Source organism: Vipera ursinii, assembly GCF_947247035.1.
Source record: "Vipera ursinii genome assembly, chromosome: 1".
NCBI classification, from domain to species: domain Eukaryota; kingdom Metazoa; phylum Chordata; class Lepidosauria; order Squamata; family Viperidae; genus Vipera; species Vipera ursinii.
In genome coordinates, this window is record NC_139512.1 from 52,087,714 (window position 1) to 52,109,621 (window position 21,908).

At 43.9% G+C, this 21,908-nt stretch overlaps 1 protein-coding gene across 1 annotated transcript in view; it reads left to right on the forward strand.

The window, feature by feature from the left end:
- Positions 1 to 21,908, forward strand: part of LTBP2 (latent transforming growth factor beta binding protein 2) — a gene marked incomplete at its 5' end in the record, with an annotated part of 136,804 nt that overhangs the window by 99,996 nt on the left and 14,900 nt on the right. The window contains 7 exons of the mRNA XM_083354371.1: positions 4,989 to 5,111; positions 14,835 to 14,960; positions 15,856 to 15,978; positions 16,917 to 17,048; positions 18,470 to 18,595; positions 19,976 to 20,119; positions 21,303 to 21,494. Of these exons, the coding sequence (XP_083210497.1) occupies positions 4,989 to 5,111; positions 14,835 to 14,960; positions 15,856 to 15,978; positions 16,917 to 17,048; positions 18,470 to 18,595; positions 19,976 to 20,119; positions 21,303 to 21,494 (966 nt within the window). The remainder of the gene's footprint in view (positions 1 to 4,988; positions 5,112 to 14,834; positions 14,961 to 15,855; positions 15,979 to 16,916; positions 17,049 to 18,469; positions 18,596 to 19,975; positions 20,120 to 21,302; positions 21,495 to 21,908) is intronic.

A 21,908-nucleotide genomic window follows, 5' to 3' on the forward strand; every position in this document is an offset into this window, starting at 1 on the left:
GAGGTCTGTGCAACTTGTAGAAGGGAAAGGCCCACACTGATAAATTAAAAATCTTTGTGGTTTGCAAAGGAATGCTGGTGGGCTAATCAATGATTTGGTGACTAGAAGAGCATCTACAGTGTTGGAGCTCGTGGTCATGGTAAGCCATGGAGACACTAGGCAACATGACTTTTAGGGCAGTGGTGGTGATTTTATTACTTTTTTTTAAAAAAAAGTCTGTGCTCTGTCCAAGGGTGCTTGGCAGGCTGCATGTACAGGCCTGGTCTAGAATTTATTTTGGAGCATTCAACTATCTAGAGCAGGCATGTCAAACTCATTTTGTTTGAGGCAACTTCTTATAAAAGAATTGCCATTCATTTGTTTTAATAAAATAATTTAAATCAATTTTTCACTTGATTTCAAATTAAATGAATTATATTGGTTGACAATGAGATTTTTTTTAGTACAATTGCCAAATGAAATAAACTGGTTTTAGGTATATGTTACTGGAAGGAAAAAGCAATCCTTGCTGCGTTACTGATGCCAGAGAAGCATTTGCATGTATGCAGGTATCCTTAGGGTGCCATAGTTATGGATGAGAAATATTGGTTGAAAAGTTGGCATTTCTGGATGTAATACAGATATTTTGGACTTATTTTTGTTTATTTGCATGTTTGTTATTTTTAAAAAGGCATATTCTACTGACTACGCTTATGCACATACGTAACATCTTTTGCTAGAATACATGACCACTGCTTTTCCAGAATGTGAAAAGTGAAAGATTGTGATTAAACAAAATTTTAATGTACAGATAATACCACCAGAAATTATTTTAGCCTTTTTAATGTTGTTATTGATGTTAAGCTCACCATGGAAAACATCATATATTGTTATGTAGATACTAGGTTAATTATTTAAAGACTGAAGTGCAACATAACTAGATTCTAAATAATCTATTTTTCAATACACACAACAGTCCAAACAGTAAAAGTAAAGTCCAAATTAAGAATATTTCATTCTTAGGAATTGTTTAATTTAAAGTGGTTTAGTTGTAATAGATGGTTAGATTCAAAATAGTTTTCAAGAGTATGTACAAAAGATACTATTTTTTTCTAGCATCAGCTAAATTAGACATATTACATTGAGAAAAATGTTTCTCATTTCTTTCCTGTTACCTTTATGAAATCATCATTGCAGAGATGTTAACATAGGAAATAGATTATTTTGTTATCTAATTTTACCTTCCAAAAGACAGAAGCAGATAAAAAATCTGAGGTTCTTTCCTGTTGGCTTTTTTGAATTAGCTGCTTTAGATTCTAAAAGTTTAGTTCCTAAAGAAGTAACCCTGTAAATAATTTTAATGTCCTCCTCTAGTGCAGGGATAGGCAACCTTGGCTCTTTAATGACTCGTGGACTTCAACTCCCAGAATTCCTGAGCCAGCATGGCTCAGCTTGGAAATCTCTCCCTTTCCCCTCAGCATGGCTGGCTCAGGATTTCTGGGAGTTGAAGTCCACGAGTCATAAAAAAGAGCCAAGATTGCCTAGCCCTGCAATAGGCTTAGGAAAGCCAATAGAGGGAGCTTCTTTTTTTTTCCTTCCAAAAAAAAGGTGCCGGAACACCGTTCTGAGCGTTCCATGGGAAAAAAAAGCCCTGGATAAGGCAATGCTGCTGTCTCTGTTTCGGGAGCTTACTGACATCAGGGGCATCATTGGAGATTTACAGTCGAGCAACACAGAAGATTTGTCTTTTCTGACATTGTTAAATTTTCATTTTCTGGTCTGGATGCATTCTTTTTTCATTGCCAGAGAAGCTGAATGGGACCCTTGGCCAGCTGCGACCTTGAGCAAATGGCTGACAGGCCAGGATGGAGGCACCTTGGCTGGATGGGGGCAGAAGTTATCAGCACTTACTCTGCTGTTGGACAAAGCTTCAGTCTTTGTCTTGTTGGGTTGGGATGGCTTAGATTGTGCAACTTCCTCATCTGGGGTTGGTACCTTCCTACAGTGTGAAGCATGCACCCAGGAGGTCAAACCGTGACACCCCACAGCAGTGTTGGTGGTCAACAGGATCTGGAATGGTCCCTTCCAATGAGGAGCCAGAACTCAATTGCCAACTTTTAATGAATGGCAGGGATGTAATGGTTTCTTGGGCATAGCTGCTATAATCTGTGAATGACAATCTTTAAGAGATGTGAGAAGAGCTTGGCAAGATGTGAACATAGCAGCGGCCAACATATGAATGTCTTTCAGATATAGGAATGTTGGGGAAGAGGCTGGCATTTGTATGGATCTACTCACTAATATCTCATGTGGAGAGAGTCCAGTCTGTTGAGAAAGAGTCATTCTTATGGACATTAGGGCAACCTCAACAACTGCAACAGAGGCCTTAAGGTTGATCAATGATCTTTCCCGTTTTTCCTTGTTACGTTTGAAGGATTGCAAATGCTGTTCCCTGTACCACTTTTCCATTTCTGCATACCAAACCACAAAAGCAGAACAATTGCCCAGTCTGAGAGACATCAACAGCATCTAAGACAACTTCACAAAATTTAAATTTGTTTCTGTTAAATGTTCCAGCAAAGGGAAACTGACACCTTGGTTCTTGCAAAGTAAACACATGCCATTGCTGCAAGTATTGACTGATTCTAGGTCCCTAATGAACATATTTATATATACACACACCATGCCAGGGTACCCTTTTTAGGAATCTTCCCCCTCTTAGGCTGGAAACATCCCATTATAGAACAAAGAGACCACAAATTAAATCAAAAGAACAGAAAAAAGCTAAGCAAAGGTTATAGAGATGTGAGTGGACGTGGGATACTAACCTGTCCAATTCAGGCTAAAATGCTTGTGGTTACAATTTGTTGTCTCTCAACCGTGCATCCATCCATCAGTTGCAAGACATACTGCATTTAAGCATGGTTGAGGGCACACAATGTTCTTGTGTAGTTGGTTCATTTATTTGCTTACTTCTCCCATTTTTTTCTTTTTCTGTTTTCTTTTTTTTGTTTTTTACTTTCACCTGGGCAACCAAAAGACAATTGTCCAGGGGCAAAAGAGGGAGGCAGAGCTCTGCCAACACAGACAGTCCTTATCTATGAAAGAGGCCAGTCCCTCAATAACAGTGATCATGAAATGCACCAACCTAGCAAATAACCTGACCCTTATCTACGGGGAAGGTAGCATTTGACACACAATCTGAAGGCAATCACATATCACATACCATATAGTCATAGTTACAGACAAAGGTTCAAATATCACACAGAACAATAAACACATTGAAACAAAATGAGTGACACCACACCCATAAGCATTGGGAAAAAGCAGACAAAATGTACACATTGGGATAACTGGATGTACAGTAGGTCTACCCTGGGAGTGTGCCACAAAGGATGTCTTCTGCCACCAGGAACTCTTCCTTCCCCCAATGTAGAGAACACAGAACCCAATGAAAGGAAATATGGACAAAAAAAAGGAATGAAACTCCGCCCTAGGAGTGCCACAAGAGAGAACTTCCTCCATCGATGTAGAGCTCACAGTCCCCACAACAAAAACCCTTCAAGAGCAGGCATGTATTAACAACAAAACAAACTATCAAAAGCGACAGGGAGAAAGGAAAAAAAAGCAACTGCAACACAATATTTCACAAATGACACTTTCAAGCCCAGCTGAAGACTATTTCGCAACCTGAAAGCTGCCAGCTGGAAATAAAGCCACAGAAGAGAAATGCTTTTCAGGACCAGGGGAGCCATTAACATAGGCACAATCTCCATGGACAGCCTCACATTCCATACATCAGATACAGTAACAGTCACACCAACATGTACAATCTCTAAACTGACACATCAGCAAAACATCTACTCACCACAGTAGATAACTTCAACTTGAACATGGAGTCAATAATAGCGAAAGGAAGAACCACTGCCAAGCACGAGGCCACTGTCAACACCAGGGTACGACCCTACCTGAGGTGCTACCTCATTACTACAAGGGGGTGATCAGTCCCCAGGAATGTCATCTCCCTTTTGGGTCCCCTTGCCTTATCTCTGATCCAAAGTGGAGTGTGGGTACAGAGAGAGGGAGCACAGGCTGATTGGCCAAAGTCCAAGCCTGGAGATGGTCAGAAGAGCCTTGATGGAGCAGTGGGCTAATGCCTCCTTAAGTAACACCAGCTGCCTGCAATTAGTGCAGGTTCACGTCCCACCAGGCTCAAGGTTGACTCAGCCTTCCATCCTTCCGAGGTAGGTAAAATGAGGACCCAGATTGTTGGGGGCAATTAAGCTGACTTTGTAATAAAGCCGCTTGGGGGGGGGGTGTGTGAAAGCCCTAATAAGCAGGCATATACATAGAATGAAGGCTACTGCTAAGCTTGTAAGCCGCCCTGAGTCTTCGGAGAAGGGCGGGATATAAATGGAATTTTTTTAAAAAAGATGTTCCTGTGGAACTCAAGGCCTCTTTCAGCTTCGTCCCTTCCCAGCCAATGCACCAAAACTGTCAGGGGAAAAACTTGTTAAAGAGAAACAATATGCACCATAAGATTATTACGTCTGAATATCTCCCAGACATTGGACTGTCCTGCAGGAGAATGTCACATTCTCCTTTCAGTCTGATGTCTTTCTATGTTTGAGCTAGAAGAACTTAGCATTAGCATGAGTAAATATATAACACAGGGAACAGTCACAGAGATGCTCTGATACTTGATCTATATATTTTAAGAAAATCAAATCTCATTAAAATATACAGAAAGGAAAATTGTATAGACAGAACTTCTTTAGGGATAGAATGTGCTTGGTTATATTCTTAAGCATTTGCAGCATACTTTTAATATGAGATGGACATGAGAACACATAAACTTCTGCTAATAGCTCCAGCAACAGTATCCTGCAGGTTAGCTTTTTTTTCCATTTAAAATAAACACAAAAAAGTCTAAGCTTGTGCCTATACAGAATTTTTCTTCCCTAATTGCTGTTCCTTTCCATTAATCATGCCTTCCTTTCCTTGAACAGACAGTAATGAATGTGAATACCCAAACATTTACTGCTTAGGAGGAGAGTGCTTAAACACACCAGGATCCTACACATGTCATTGTCAGCGAGGATTTGAACTTTTCAATGGGACCACATGTGAAGGTAAGCCCAATGTAACACATCTGGATGAAGTTGCCCATTCTTCGTTAATTTACCCAACTTTTCGTTAATACCCAACTTTTTATTTCTACCCCAAACCACCCCAGTGATGCCCTCGCTGTGATGTCCCGTTGCCTGGAGGAGGTTCGGGTCTGTATGGGGAGGAACAGACTTCAACTCAACCCGGACAAGACTGAGTGGCTGTACATTCCGGCATCCCGGGACATTCAAAATGTTCCATCCCTTTCTATGGGGGGTGAGCTGTTACCCCCCGTGGATAGGGCTCGCAACTTGGGAGTCCTCCTAGATTCACGACTTACCTTGGAAGATCATGTAGCAGCTGTGACTAGGGGGGCTTTCGCCCAGGTTCGCCTGGTGCGCCAGTTGCGGCCCTATCTGGACCGGGATGCCCTGTGTACGGTCACTCATGCGCTCGTGACCTCTCGCCTTGACTACTGTAATGCTCTCTACATGGGGCTTCCCTTGAAGACCACTCGGAGGCTCCAACTGGTACAGAATGCGGCCGCGAGAGTTGTCTTGGGAGTTTCCCGGTACTCCCATGTTACACCTTTGCTCCGCGAGCTACATTGGTTACCAGTTGTCTTCCGGGTGAGGTTCAAGTTCTTAGTGATGGTTTTTAAGTCCCTACATGGCATGGGTCCGGAATACCTCGGGGACCACCTGCTGCCGGCGTCAACTCCCCTCCGCCCTGTGCGTTCCCACAGAGAGGGCCTCCTCAGGGTGCCTCCAGTCAGAGAATGCCGGCTGGTGGCCCCCAGGGGGAGGGCCTTCTCTGTGGGTGCCCCGGCTTTGTGGAATCAACTGCCGGTGGAGCTCCGGATGGCACCGGATCTCCGCTCCTTCCGGCGCGGGTTAAAGACCCACCTGTTTGAACAAGCTGGCCTGGCCTGATGGGGAGTTAATTTGGGTTTTAAATATTTGTATATTTTATTGTTTTATCTTGGGCATTAATTTAATTCTATTTTAACTTTTGTAGTTTTGTATTTTTATCATATGCCCTGTTCACCGCCCTGAGTCCTTCGGGAGAAGGGCGGTATAAAAATTTAATAAAACTAAACTAAATAAAACTAAATCACTTTCAGAACATGCTTAAACAAAGAAGAAAAAGGCAGAGTTATTTTGGGAGTTTCATGTGGCCTTTGTTCAAATCAACCTCATTAGTGTCCAGAAAAAAAATATGCATCTGACTGTTCAAAAAGGGAGAGGAGAATCTATCTTGTTTTTGAGGAATACACAGTAGCACTTTCTAAGTGCCTTTGTGTTTGTATCACTTGTGCCCAGCTACATAATTTAAACCAACCTTCCCCAAATTGATGTCCTCTAAATTCATTGAGATTTCAATTTGCAAAATTCTCTGCTAGTATTGTGTAGTGGGTTCTGGACCGCGTGGCAGACAGCAGGCAGATGAGTACAGCATCAGCTCTTTATTGTGGGTAGTACTGAACTGAACAAAGGGGGTTACCTGTACCCCTTATATACCTTGCTAGGTACGCTCTCGGCCAATCCGTTCATCCGAATCTCCCGCCGAAAGCTAACCAGCCAATACGGTAACGGTACAGCGCCACCTGGTGGTATTTGCCAAGCTCTTGCTTAAACCCCATACATAACACCCCTTCCCCCTTAAAAGAACAAACAATATATCTAATACAAAACATCATGCATAATATTTTCCTGCAGTTACAAACAAAGGTTAATGGCAACCCCTGACTTGACTCTAGGCCTGTCCCCCGTCAAGATTGAACATAGTCTGCGAGATAAGCAGGTGGCCTGTGAGCTCTGGAAGACCGCCTCAAAGTTTGCCTTTCATCCGGGATAGCAGAGTCAGTGGTTGAGTTCTGGCTCAGAGTTCCTGGTTGACCCATTCCAGGGTCAGTCCTGCAGCCATGCTGTCATCATAGTCCGGGGCCTGTTGTTGTAAGGACTGGCTCTCCTCCCATCCTGTTGTTGTCGGTTGTTGGGGTTGATCGATCTGTGACCTTTCAGGAACCCACTTCCTGATTTGATCTATGTGTCGTCTGATCTGATGATCCCCCTCCACCCCTACAATGTAGGACAAGGGCCCAGTCCTGTCAACCACCACCCCCGGAATCCATGCATGTCCCGGCCCATAGTTCCGTGCCCAAACCAGGTCATTGGTGAGAAGTTCTCTAGAGGGCTTGGGTTGCTCAGTCTCCGCCGCCACTCTGTCGGGGTGTAACCTGTCCAACTTGGTGATGAGGCGCCGGCCCCAACGAAGTTCCGCTGGGCTCTTCCCCGTGGCCGTGCAAGGTGTGCTGTGTTGTGCTAACAGGAATTGTGCCAACCTTTGATGCCAGTCGCCACTGATGATGCGCCTCAATGCGTCCTTGGTCGTTCGTACCATGTGTTCTGCTAATCCGTTGGTCGATGGGTGGAAGGGCGCAGCTGTGACATGCCTAATCAAGTTGGCTCTGGTGAATGCCTGGAATTCAGCAGAGGTGAATTGAGGCCCATTGTCTGAGACCAATACGTCAGGGAGGCCATGTGTGGCAAACAGCCCCCTGAGCACTTGGATAGTTTTGGCCGTAGTCATGCTATTGACTGGTATCACCTCTAGCCATTTGGAATGGCTGTCTACCACCACTAGGAACAGCTGTCCTTGGAAAGGACCAGTGTAATCAACGTGGACTCTGGACCAGGGTGTGTGTGTAGCCTCCCATTTGTGTACTAGTGCATGGGGCATCTCTGGTATGGACCTTTGGCAGTCATAGCAACTATTAACTTGTTCCTCTATGGCCTTATCCAGACCTGGCCACCACAGGTAGCTCCTAGCTAATGCTTTCATCCTGACTATACCCGGGTGTCCTTCGTTTAGTGTGATCTTATGACTTTGTTTCTCAGTGTCTCGGGAATAATGACCCTACTTCCCCACAAAAGGCAACCCTTGTGAGCAGACAGTTCATGTCTTCTATTGAAGTAAGGCTGGAATTCCGGGCCTGGACTCTTTTTTTGCCACCCCGTGACTACCCAAGACTGAACTCTGATCAGAATTCTGTCTGCTGTTGTTTCAGCGGCTATGTCTTTTGCCTATAAGGGGCACTCGGGTAGGTCCTGGATGGTCAGTATTTGGGCTGCAGGCGCCGGATCAGGTTCTGAATTTGCTAAGGGTAACCTGCTTAACCCGTCTGCGTGGCCCATCTCTTTACCTGGTTTGTGAAAAAGTTTGTAAGTGTATGCAGATAGGAATATGGACCATCTGAGCATCCTAGGCGACAGAATTTGAGAGGTTTGTTTGTCTGTTGTGAACAACCCCAATAAGGGCTTATGATCTATGAATATAGTGAAATCCCTGCCATAGAGGTAGTCATGGAATTTTTTGACCCCGGCCACTATAGCCAGGGCTTCCTTGTCAATCTGGGCGTAATTCCTTTCTGCCCTTGACAACGTGTAGTATGCAATGGGCACCTGTTCCCCATTCTCTAAATGGCTCAGTACTGCGCCCACTCCATAGGGAGATGCATCACAAGCGATGCAGATGGGCTTTGACTCTATGAAGTGGGTGACAGAGGAATTACTAGATAGTAGTTCCTTTAGGGTTTTAAAACTCTTGTCGTGGACCTTGGTCCAGTTCCATGCAGCCTGCTTGTCCAGGAGCCTGTGCACAGGCTCTGCTATGGCTGCTTTGTGTGGGAGGAATGAATGGTAAAAATTCAGGAGACCCAGGAATGCTTGCAGTTCCCCCTTGTTTTGGGGGGGTAGGGGCCATTTTGATTGCCCTTACCTTGGATTCTGCAGGGTGGATTCCCTTGGCATCAATCCTGAACCCTAAGAATTCTGTGGATGCCACCCCAATGCTGCACTTGTCTTTTTTGAGTTTGAGCCCTGCAGAGCTGAATCTGCTTAAAACAGCCTGCAGCCTCTCAGCCAATACCTCCTCAGAGCTTCCAGCGATGAGGACATCATCAAAATAAGGGCACACTCCTGGAATGTCCTTCAGAGTCTTCTCCATCAACTCCTGAAAGATTCCTGGAGCTAGAGAGACACCGAACTGCAAACGGTTAACTCTGAAAGCTCCTCTGTGCATTACTATGGTTTGGGCATCTGCCATCTCCCTTGTAACCGGGAGCTGCTGGTACGCCTGCGCGAGATCCAGCTTCGCAAAGATGGCGCCGCCCTGGAGAGAGGCAAGGACATGGTTGACTGTCGGAACCGGGTAAGCGTGCGGATTCAGGTCCTGGTTCACCAAACACTTATAGTCAGCGCAGATCCTCACCTCCCCGTTAGCCTTCAGTGGGGTAACTATAGGGGTCTCCCACTCTCCCCCTTCTACTGGCTCTAACACCCCTTGCTCCAATAGCCTATCTAATTCGTTCTCAATTTTGTGTTTGAGAGCAAAGGGGACTCTCCGGGGTTTAATTCTAACAGGCATGATGTTGGGGTTCAGTTTGAATTTAATGGGTGGCCCGGTGTACCTTCCTAACTTGCCATCGAATACGTCTGCAAACGTTTTGCAGACGGATTCGAGGCTCTTGGCCTGGGTGCTATGGATCCCAGAGATCCCTATGCCCAGAGCCCCAAACCAGTCCAGCCCCACTAGGCTAGTCCTCCGGCCCTTGACTACTAGGACATCCAAGTGCTCACAGAACTTCCTGAACCCCACCGACAGGGTGGCCTCCCCTTAATTTTAACGGGTGCATTTTGAAAATCAGTTAGTTTAAGATTGGTTGGTTTTAATTGTGCCCACTGCTTGCTCCAGCCTCACACTAGTTTAAATATCTCATAAGAAATTATAAAGATGGCGGACCCAGAGTCAAGCTCCATCTTACAAGGCACGCCTTGCAGATGGACCTCTAATTTGATTTTGGGGGTGAGCAACCAATGGACCCCAGTGTGGGATACGTCTCTCAGACGCACGAAGGAATTTGAGGCAGTGACTAGGGGTTTCCCGGTACCTTTCGGCGATGCATCCTCGTTCCGGGAACGACTCCGACAGACCACTGCGATGTGGCCTGTTTTTCCGCAGACCTGGCACTTAGCTGAGCGAAATCTGCAGGCCACCCTTGCATGGTTTCCTCCGCAGCCGGCACACTTGGGACTGGTCGCTCCTCCCCCGGAGGCAGTTTCGGCGCCAAAGCCTCCGGTGTATTTTTGCGATGACGTTGGCTGCCGATGGGCCCGCTGTTGGGTTACTCGATTGTCCGGCCTCTGGTGTACCATGTCAAATTCAGCCGCTTTGTCTTCCTCAGCTCTGCCGTACGCAGTGCTCTCATGGTGGACTGAACCCCCAGAGCTGCTGCTGGGTTGGTGAGTGGTCTGGCCTGAGTCACTGGCCGCCTCGTATGCCAGGACCTCGTCCAGCACCTCTTGGAGACTCATTGTCGGCTTCGTGAGCAATTTCTGTTGCAGCCGCTTCTCGCTTAGACCAAAAACAATCCAGTCGTGAAGCTGCTCTTCTAAATCAGGAAACTTACAGAGACGGGCGGCCTGTCGCACGGCCGCTGTAAAGTCGGCCATCAGTTCGCCCAGTAACTGGACCCGCTCGACGAACCTGTAATGCCAGAACATTTCGGACCTCTGCGGCGTGAAATGCTTCTTTAGTTTAGCTGTGAGATCACCGGTGAGCACAACCAGACAGCTATATCATAAACGGCTGGCCCGCTGATGCACAGCAGAGCCGCCGCTTTAAAATGGTCTTCAGTGATCCAGTTGACCAGCAGGTTATCCCCCAACCTGGCCCAGATGCGATTCCCAGCGTTTGGGATGGCTGATGTCGAATTCGTGGATCTGACCAAGTTTTGCCATACTGTGTTTGGTTCTGTGGATGCTGCTTCGATAGAAGGGAATCGGAGAAAGATGCTCTTCTCCTCCTTCCCTAGTGACTTCAGCTAGTGATTTCAGCTAGTGATTTCAACACTGAGTGAAGCAGCATCCCACCTTCGTCACCACTATTGTGTAGTGGGTTCTGGACCGCATGGCAGACAGCAGGCAGATGAGTACAGCATCAGCTCTTTATTGTGGGTAGTACTGAACTGAACAAAGGGGGTTACCTGTACCCCTTATATACCTTGCCAGGTATGCTCTCAGCCAATCTGTTCATCCGAATCTCCCGCCGAAAGCTAACCAGCCAATACGGTAATGGTACAGCGCCACCTGGTGGTATTTGCCGAGCTGTTGCTTAAACCCCATACATAACAGCTAGCGTGGGCATTGCCTATGTCACAGGTCGGCAACCCGCGGCTCCGGAGCCGCATGCGGCTCTTTGAGCCGTCTCTTGCGGCTCCCAGCCGCCCGGTGCGCGCGCACCTCTTCCAACGGGCAGTGGTGCGCGCGCACCTCTCCAAATGGAGAGTGGCACCGCCCGTTTGGAGAGGTGCACGCGCACCTCCCCGAATGGGCGGAGGTGCGCGTGCACCTCCCCAAACCTTTGGAGAGGTGCGCGCGTACCTCCGCGCGAATGGGCAGCGGTGCCGCTCTTTGAGGAAGCTGCCGCGGCCCGTCTGTGAAGCTGCCGAAAGCGGCAGCTTAGCAGACGGGCCGCGGCAGCTTCCGCAAAGAGCGGCGCCCCTGCCCATTCCGAGAGGTGCGCGCGCACCTCTCCGAACGACCGGAGGTGCGCGCGCACCTCCCCAAACCTTTGGGGAGGTGCGCACGTACCTCCGCGCGAACGGGCAGCGGTGCCGCTCTTTCAGGAAGCTGCCGCTTTCGTAAACTGCCGTAAACTGAGCGCCCACGCAGCCTTCTCCCCCGAGGTGCGCAAATGGCGGCCGAGGCGCTCCGACGGGCCGGCGAGCGAGCGGGCGGCCTTGGGTCTCCGCCCCACTCCGGGGCTCACCTTCACGCGGCTCACGCTGGCCTCGAGCCGCAGCTGTTGCACCACTTTCTTCATAGCGGCTACGTTGGAGGCGCCGGACATGGCCCCCTCCCTCACTCACTCCCTCACGCCACTTCACTCCGAGCGACGCCGAACCCGTAAAAACGCCGCCGCTGGCAACGGGGTGGGGCGGGGGAGGTTGTGTTTTTTTTTTTTTTTTTGCTTCTCGGAACTTTCGGACAAGTTTCCGGCGCTTGGAAAACTCTCCCGCCTATAGACTCTCGAGACGGGCGGGAGTTGGGAGTGGTGGTGGGGGGGGAGGGGGGAGGAAAGACTCGTGCGCAGCAGCGCGCGCTGGCGGGCTCCCTGCGCAAACTCAGCCGGGCGCTTCCCCCCCCCGAAGCGGAAGTCGAAGTTGCCCGTTGGAAATTAAGTTTGAGAAGCTGAGCGGGCGGGGCTTCCCGTCCCGTCTCGAGCGGCAGGAGAGGAGAGGAGGCCGGCGGGGGTGGGGGGAGGGGCAGCCGCGCAACGAACTTTCCTCAGTTTCCTCGCTAAAGTCCCTTGGGGCGTCGGCCGCGTGTCGTCGGTCGGGAAGGCAGGCTTTGTACTGCTGCAACAGTTGGGGGACGTAACTGCTGGGAAAACAACAACAACGACAACTCCACGCTTTCGGCAGCTTCCTTAAAGAGCGGCGCCGCTGCCCCTTCGCACGGAGGTACGCGCGCACCTCCGGTCGTTCGGAGAGGTGCGCGCGCACCTCTCGGAATGGGCAGGGGCGCCGCTCTTTGCGGAAGCTGCCGCGGCCCGTCTGCTAAGCTGCCGCTTTCGGCAGCTTCACAGACGGGCCGCGGCGGGCTTCCTGAAAGAGCGGCACCGCTGCCCATTCGCGCGGAGGTACGCGCGCACCTCCGGTCGTTCGGAGAGGTGCGCGCGCACCTCTCGGAATGGGCAGGGGCGCCGCTCTTTGAGGAAGCTGCCACGGCCCGTCTGCAAAGCTGCCGAAAGCGGCAGCTTTGCAGACGGGCCGTCGCCATCGGGCAACCGGGAACCGGTTCCATCTCATTTTTAAAAAAATGGCAGCCGCGTGCGTCCGCGCATGCGCAAAAAACCTTTTTGCGCATGCGCGTGCATGGACACACGCACGCGGCTCCCTCTTTTTTTAATTTGTGATGGAACCGGTTCCCAGTGGCTCTTTTTCTTTTTTAGGTTGCCGACCCCTGGCCTATGTGATGAGGGATTCTGGGAGCTGGAGTTTCACATCTGGAGAGTATCAGGTTGAGCAAAGTTGACTCTGGATTATTCTAGTTATTTTCACATGCTTTTGGCAATGTGGAAAACAAAAATATTGGGTATTGTACTTCTATGCAAGGTTTAGGCCCAGGTAAACTAAATCAGGCCTCATGGACAAAGTATTGAACAAAAGTTTGTGCTATGCTTAGTTTTGCAGTTTGCAATTGTACTTTTCTTAATATGATTTTGCTAAGCTTGCTTGTTTCAAATATATTTAGAACATGAAGTCCAGAACAGTAAGAAATAGGGAACTGAAAGTAGCTGATGGATGCCGGGTCCAATGTACATGAGCAGTGGTGGGATTCAAATATGTGAACAACTGGTTCTCTGTCTGAATGCCACTTCTGCTTCCATTCTGGGCCTGGGCAACAAAAAATTAACTACCGGTTCTGCCAAAGTAGTGCAAACTGGCTGAATATGTGGAAAGTTCTGACTTCAGCAGAAGTCAGCAAAAGTCAACAGACCATCTGTCTAAAGTCTTAGGATGAAAAAGGTTATAAAGAGTTGGTCTGGATCAGTTCTTATTGGTACTGCTATGCTATTGGACCTCATTGCAATGGATTATTAATGTAAGTGATGTTGTGTTATCATATTTGCTATGTTCCAAATTATTAGCAAAATAGACCTCTGAAAGTAAGAATTATTGTTCTATGTTGCTGTGTTTTTTTATTGGGTTTTTCCATGACAACAAGTAATAGAGGAATTGGAGTTCAATATTAACTTCTGCTTTCCTTTCCCACTTCTTGTTTCTTGTTCCTCATGTAAAATTTGGTTTCTTCTTGTTATCTTGTCATTTGTGTGCTGTCTTTGTTCTATGTTCTTCTTAATTCTGTGCTTTTGTAACCTATATCGAATCAATTAAAGTTACAATTATTATTGATAACTACTTGTCTTTTATAGAAAGATAGTATAAACAATAATGGATGACTAATATATTTGTGTTTATTTTTTCATATTTGAATGCAATAGAATAAAAGAATGACATACTGTGTATCTGATAGTGACCATCACCTTCCTTGGTCTGCAGCTTGAAGCCAAGTGATTCTTACTCTCCCATAATTTTTGGAACTCAATTAACATGTTTAAAATGGAGTAGGCAAAAGATACTCCATGATTTCTTAGTTAATGGCTTGAAGTTTTGAAATATATTAGCAAGAAGTTCTGACACCTTGTTAAACATCAGCATATGGATTTCCACCTACCCATTTAAATTAGGTTGTCAAAATTAAAAAGCAAGGGGAAAAACAGGTACGGATTTTTGCCGGAAAAGACTGCAAGTTCAGGTTTCATATTAAGCTAAATTATATGGCTGCTGACTCCTGTTTCTTGATTTTAACTGAATACATGCTACAGGATATGTATGTATATGTAGAGTTCTCTCCAACAATAGATTTCTGGAAGAGACTCTCGGAAAGATATTTTCATTCATTCATTTTCATTTAATTTCATTTGAATGTCAGCTTATTGTTTAGTATATCCCGTCTATATAGTTTAGATGTGAGTAGTGTAAGTTTTATAAGAAAGACAATCTTGTTCTGAATAAGAAGATACTTTGTTTAGTTGACAGGTATTAAGTTAGAATAATCTGTTGCAGCTTTTCAGAGTGAATTCACTGTAACTATCTTTATTATCTTTACTTCCTATAGATCAAAATGAGTGTCTGGACAGTAACATCTGCAGTCCCAATGGCGAATGCCTAAACAGTCATGGATCTTATTTCTGCATTTGTGCTCTTGGCTTCTCGAATGCTGCTGGTGGAGTTAGCTGCCAGGGTGAGATCTTAAAAGCTATAGTGATCTTTTGTTTGTCCCTTCTCTCTTGGACATACAGTATCTTGTCAAAGAAATGCAAGCCAGCATTTGAGGGGGGAAAGATGATTCAGAATGCATATGCTACAACTTTTCTAGGACTCACACTGTCATCTAAGGAAAAGATGTGTTTGATTTAGAGAAGTACTGAAAAGTATATATGTATCCAGAAGTGCTCTGAATCACCTTTTCTTCTTCAAATCCAGGATACTGCAGAATTCTGCTATGTGCCCCTGCTTTTGCAGGTCCATATTACCAAAAATTACTAAATAACATACAATGTTGATGATAGGGCTTATAAATTCTGGAAAGTTCTCAGTTTAGATTTCGTTTTTTGCCACAGACAAGCTTTCTATGATAAACTATGGGAAATGTAATTTCCACTTGCTAACTTAAAATATTAATCATTTCCCTAATAATTACCTATTGTGTCTTCAAGACTCATCCAGTCATTGTTATGTTAAATAACAGTAATGAGGATGGGTTCAGCACACTTCAAAGATGGCTTAGCGATGTCACAAAGACAGTATAAGTTAATAGGGGAAACAAGGATAGTATATACAATTCCCAATTATTAATTTATTCCACTGCTATAAAGTTTTTAAATTCTGTTTCCATTTGCAATTCAAATTTAGGGAAAAGCTATGGTATTGAATCAGAAAGCCTGAATTCAAATTAGTTAATTTAGCCCATTCCAAATTAGGCTCAGATTAATTAATTTGAATCAGTTTAGAGAAATTCCTCCATAACATATTATCAACCCTTCCTACTTTAGCTTTCTACTGTCCCATTTCAATACTATTTCACAATAAAGTCTGGCTTCTTTCACTGTGCTTGTATATTGTATTATATTTGGCAGATGTGGATGAATGCACTGATCAATCCCGGTGTTTGCATGGCCAGTGCATCAATACAGAAGGATCCTACAGCTGCTTATGTCAAACTGGCTTCCAGCATTCGCAGGAAACAGATGACTGTGTGGGTAAGAGTTGACCGCTGAAGAAAAAAAAAATACAATAGATCAGAATCAATCTAAGCAAATTGTTGGAGGCATTTTTATATTTTTATCTACATTTTTTTAAAAATACAAATGTTAGCTGCTGGCATGGTGCTGATAGTGATTGGTGGGGATTAACACTTTGCTTTCATACTGAGATCCTGGGAAAAGTTGTTCCCCTGAAGCTGCTATTGGTGTGAGAGAGGTTCTTTTATATGTCAATGCAAGATTTCTTCTTAATGAAAATAACAGTTTCAGGGAGTTTATTGGGTCTCAATTCACATGTGCATGTAGGTAACTTCATACTATATAGCTGCCCTCCATCTTCCAAGGATATGTTATTCTTTCATTACTAGTCCTGCAGAACAGTTCTTTTAAGAATGCTTATCTCTCCTGAAATGATATTGTTTATTTATTTCTCTTTTCATTTTCAATTTATTATTTTTGTCAGCCAAACTTTAGAATTACACTACTTATTCCACAGAGGCAAGCAATTTTGGGGGTTCAGGACTGTACTTTGGTGAAAAGGCAGTCTTTCTTTATATGGACTCTAGTGGCTAAAGGGGCATTGCTACTGATGTAAGATTATCACACTGGGCTGGTATACCAGTCTCATGGGCATGGTGTGCACTTTTTGTTTGTTATTGTGTTCTCCCAAATGCAAAAAAATCTTAATGAATTTTAGTAGCACAATCTATGTTGCTCTGGGACCACAAACAAGAGAGTTGCCTATTGCTACTTAAGGATACTTGAATGTTAACTATGTTAGCAATCAGGGCTTGTGCATTTTTTTACAGGTTCTTCTTGTCTTTGAGATATCTTTCATGTTTCCCCTTTTCCCTAAAACTTACTGTTGCCAAGTCTTTATTATTATTTTTTCCTTCTGATACATTCTTTTGAAAATGCTTTCCCACGGACGACAGATGTGGACGAATGTGAAGAATTTGGGGCTACTGCTTGTGGCATATGGCAGTGCCAGAACACCTTGGGTTCATTCCACTGCATTATGGGATGTCCTCCCGGATTCCATCGCACACCGTTTGGTGAATGCATTGGTAGGTGCTGTTGGGAAAACTCTGGGGTGTGTAAAAGTCAAGGAAGACCTTCTGTAGAGCAGAATTCCACCTTGGAAAGAAGGAGAAATATTTTTACATTATAGAGATAAAAATACTATCTGACTATATTCTCAATTGTCTGGGGATTTTCTCTTCTTTTAACAAAATGGATATTGTTTTGCTCTTCCTCTTAGGCAGTTTATTAAACAGGTGTATCTCCCATAGATAAAATAAGCATGAAAGTCTCCAGAATGGAAAGCAGCTTGATGGAAATGACTCATAACTTTATTTTTCCTGTTTATTGCTACCAATTAATGTGGTAGAAGACAGTGTAAATACTTCCATCCCTGATGTTATTTTTAGTTCCATATATCCTCCATGTTTAGTCTACGATCGAAGACTAAAATACCAGTATAACACAATCAAATAAAAGCAAAATAGGATTTTGGCACAATAAAAAACCAAACAGGCAATAAAGTGGGGAATGAGCTATATCTGAAGCAGTAAATCAATTCATAAATGTTTTTCAGTATTGAAATTATGGCAATCACAATCAGCCAAAATCTGGCAACCTTCCTAGATATTACTGTAGCGTAGACCAATATAAAATACTAGCACAGAAAAACTTGAGATATTGTCTTGATTGCCCAGCCCAACTAAGGGCATAAACAGTCTCACAATGGAATATTATTAAACCTCTCCTCTAAAACTATGGATGACAAAAAAAGTTAGGTCTAGACAATGAGAATGTTTATTTATGTGAGACAGAAGATATGTCGAAAAATTAAGTGAAATATGTATTATAGAGTCCATTATAATAACAAGAACATTACTCCTATATTTCTGTAAGTCCAAGTTCTAAAGTGATTCTCTCAGGACTTGGTATCATCAAGAAAGGGGAAAGAGATTGCAACAATTTAAATCCAAGGCTATGCATTTCTTCCAAGAAGAAATACATCTATCAACAAAAACTGTATTAAGATTCCTTCTGTTAATACTGGCTGAATCCCAAATAAATCTCTGCAGAAAGAGGGCCAGATTACAAAATCAGAGTAGTAATCAATGCACATTGAGAGACGGGTGACGTTGCTCTTAAGAATTTGGATTGGGTTACTTCTCTTACAAGTATACACAGAGCACAAAGTTCAGCACCTCAGATCTAAATGCTTTCCCTTTCAGTTCCTTAATGCTCCATATTTTCTTTTTTCCCCTCTGAATTGTCATTCTCTGATATCGGTAATACTAAAGTTATGTTAAAATATATTCATGACATTCTTTCTCATGTCTGCATAGTATTTTTATATGAATTAAAGATATCAGTATGAGTCTGGCTAGCATGTGTCTGAAATGAAGAAGCAAAATAATGTTTGCTTTGCTTAGAAAGAACTGTGTACTGATTTGTTGATCTATCTGTTATGCAGATATTGATGAATGTGCCAATGAGAGCCTATGTGGAAGCCATGGTTTCTGTGACAACACTGTTGGGTCATTCCATTGCCTCTGTGATCGGGGCTACACAAATTCCCCTTCAAGCCATGATTGCACTGGTAAGAGTCATTCAGCCTTCATAGATTCACAATGCCTCCTTATCCAGGATTCAGGCACCTTTCCAACTTGTTTATCAAGGTTATGATCTTGAGGAAACTCTTTTAAAATTAACATTGGGTTTTTGTGTGAAAAATAACATTGGGTTTTTGTGTGGTTGTGGTTGTTAATTGTATTTGAAATTCCAACTTCCCAATTCTCAAGTTCTTTGTGAATGAAGCCTTATAATGTAAGGATAGGACTGGAAAAAACCTGAAATGCCCAGACGAATCTTTAAATCTAGCTCATTTTGTAAAGAAATACTAGTTGTGATTGTAGCATAATCTGAGGCATCTCTGTGTTTGCTTGTTTTCTTGCAGATGTTTCATTACCCTAACTAGGTAACATCATCAGTGCTAGTAAGGAGTGCTGTTTGCTGTCTGTTTATATCATGGGTGTCAAACTCGCCGCATCACATGACATGTCGTGACGCATCGTGACTTTTTTCGCATTGCCAGAGCTGGGGTGGGCGCGTGATGCAACCAGCCTGCAAACCGGCAGTTTGACACCCCTGGTTTACATTCTGGTGTCTTGTCTGTCTGGGTGGGTGGGGGAGGTCTTTGGCTGGGCTGTGGCTCTGTGGCAGTTTCTTGATTGGGTATTGCTTACTTAATTGTTGGTCTGAAGGTGACCTTGGAGTTAATCTATGCTGATCTGAGTGCTGATTACTGGTGGAGAAGTACTGGAGTCTTTTCCTCCTTTGGACTCGTTGATTGTCTCTTTTGCATAATCTGAGGCTTTAAAAATTTGTATAAAAGCCAGGCTAAAGAGGCAGTTTCTTGGAGAAAAACAGTGTAGTTCAGAGGAACGCTGGAACCTAGAGCTGGAAGGATGTTGGAGATCATCAAATTTAACCCCTTTTGATCAAGAAATCAACAAGGATTGATTGATTGATTGATAGAAAGTCATGGATCTTCTATTTAAATATGAATCCACCACTTTCTGAAACAGTTTGCTTATTGCCAGATATCTCAGCAAAATTGTTCTTCCTAATGCTTTCTTGAAGTTGCCTCTTTAACATTTTGAACTCATTGGTTTAGGTTCTATTTCTTCAGACATAGAAAACAAAATTGGGCCACTATTTGTTGACAGTCTTTAAATATCTGGCTGTCCTATCATCTCTTCCTGTTCATATATCTAATACACGAGCTATTTTTTCAGCTATTTTATCCCTAGGGATCATATTTCTGTACTAAGAACCTAACCAGTAGAATTATTGGTTGTATCTCCTGAACTACAGCAGAATGGAGAAATTAACTCCTCGGGTGAGAAACAGGGATGATGACTCCAAAAAGCATTGAATTTAGCAGGCATATTGATAAACTTTATTATGACTCTTGCAGATGTCAATGAATGTGAGCTGATGATTGCAGTGTGTGGTTCTGCACTTTGTGAAAATGTAGAAGGAGCCTTCTTGTGCCTGTGTCCAAGTGACCATGAGGAGTATGACACAGAAACTGGGGACTGCCGCCCCCGATCAGGCATAGGTAAGGTTTCAGTGAACCATATCCTGCAAATGGAAATTGAAGATACAATTCTTGCAAGCAGAATCCAAGTTCTTCTTATTGGTCTGGGTCAGGGGTCTGCACCCTTGACAACTTTAAGACTTGTGGACTTCAGCTCCCAGAATTCCTCAGCCAGCATAGCTGAAGTCCACAAGTCTTAAAGTTGTCAAGGTTGCACACCCTGGGTCTGCGTAAAGGAAAGAATTGTGGGCTCCATGATGCTGTCTGACCTAGCTGGTTTTCTTGTAGACATTTCTTTACCAAACTAAGTAACATCATCAGTGTGTAGAAAGCATTGTCTAAATTTTTTAATATTTTCCAACATCTGAGTGCTTGATCTCACTGACCATAACCTGAATATCTATCTATCTATCTATCTATCTATCTATCTATCTATCTATCTATCTATCTATCTATCTATCTCCAGTCTATTAAATATAATTCCATGGGGATATTTAACCAATCATCTTTTGGTCCAGAGAGAAAAAAAAAGCTGGGAGCATATTAAATCCCATTTGTGAAAGCAAGATTTGAAAACAGTTAACAATTAACATATAAATGTATAATGACATAGAGGTTGCATTTGAGTGGTTTTCTTCCTGCTCCAAAATGTAGTCTTCGAATAAATGGTCTTAATATGAGATTTTTGTAACCCCTGATTTGGCATTAGTAATATGATGTCCAGCTCCATGTAATATTTTGGGAAAGTAGAGTTAATTGTACTGTAAAATTGGCTTTGCTGACAATATTGGTTGCAACTCTTTAAAAAAGCATGCTCTGATGAGAGCATTAAAGACCATTTTAAAGTAATACAAAACATAGACTCTTTGCAATATGTGTTGTGGGAATCAGCTAACCCTTCCACCATAACCAATCATTTATAATTGGGAGAGAAATTCCTCTTTACGGATAAAGACTATAATGCAGACAAAGCTGATTTGTGTTATATTTGCATTTGGAAAGACAAACACAATCAAGCTATTTGGAGTTTGTGAAATACGTATACTTTACATTACTAAAATTAATAATGTAATAAAGTCTAGAGGATGCTTTGCTCTAACAGATTGCTTTTATTGGATAATTTCCAGATGTGTGTCTGTTTGTCTAGCAGAATGTTATCAATGTGACTCTGTCACATAAATTATATATTTTTATCTCATCTCAGGGGAACCTGGAAGGCCTGTATCTTTACATCCAGATAGTGCAGAGCGTAAGGAATGCTATTATCACATCAGTGATGTCCCATTGTGTGACAGTGTCTTAGCCAATAACACCACAAAGGAGGAATGCTGTTGCACAGAAGGAGCAGCCTGGGGCAATAATTGTGAAACTTATCTGTGCCCAGTCATTGGCTCAGGTATATTGCATTATTGTTTAAGTCATAAACAAGTGAACAACAAAAAAGGTACTTCCTAAATGCTTGTTTGCTCTAAATCTATGTATAGGTATATGTTTTTTTTTTCTTCCGTTCATTCGTGTCAGATTCTCAAAGAGTGCCTGGACAAGTCCCTGTAGTTTTCTTGCCAAGGTTCTTTCAGAAGTGATTTGCCATTTCTTCCTTCCTAGAGCTGAGAAAAAAATGACTGGCCCAGGGTCACCCCACTAGCTTTGTGCCCAGGATTAGAATTCACAATTTCCAGTTTCTAGCTTGATGCCTTAACCACTACACCAAACTGCCTCTCATGTGTTTATGTATATGTATGTGTAGACAGCATGTACATGGTTGTATATGCATAAGCATAGCTATAAAGCTGTCCAAGTCAGGCCTGAG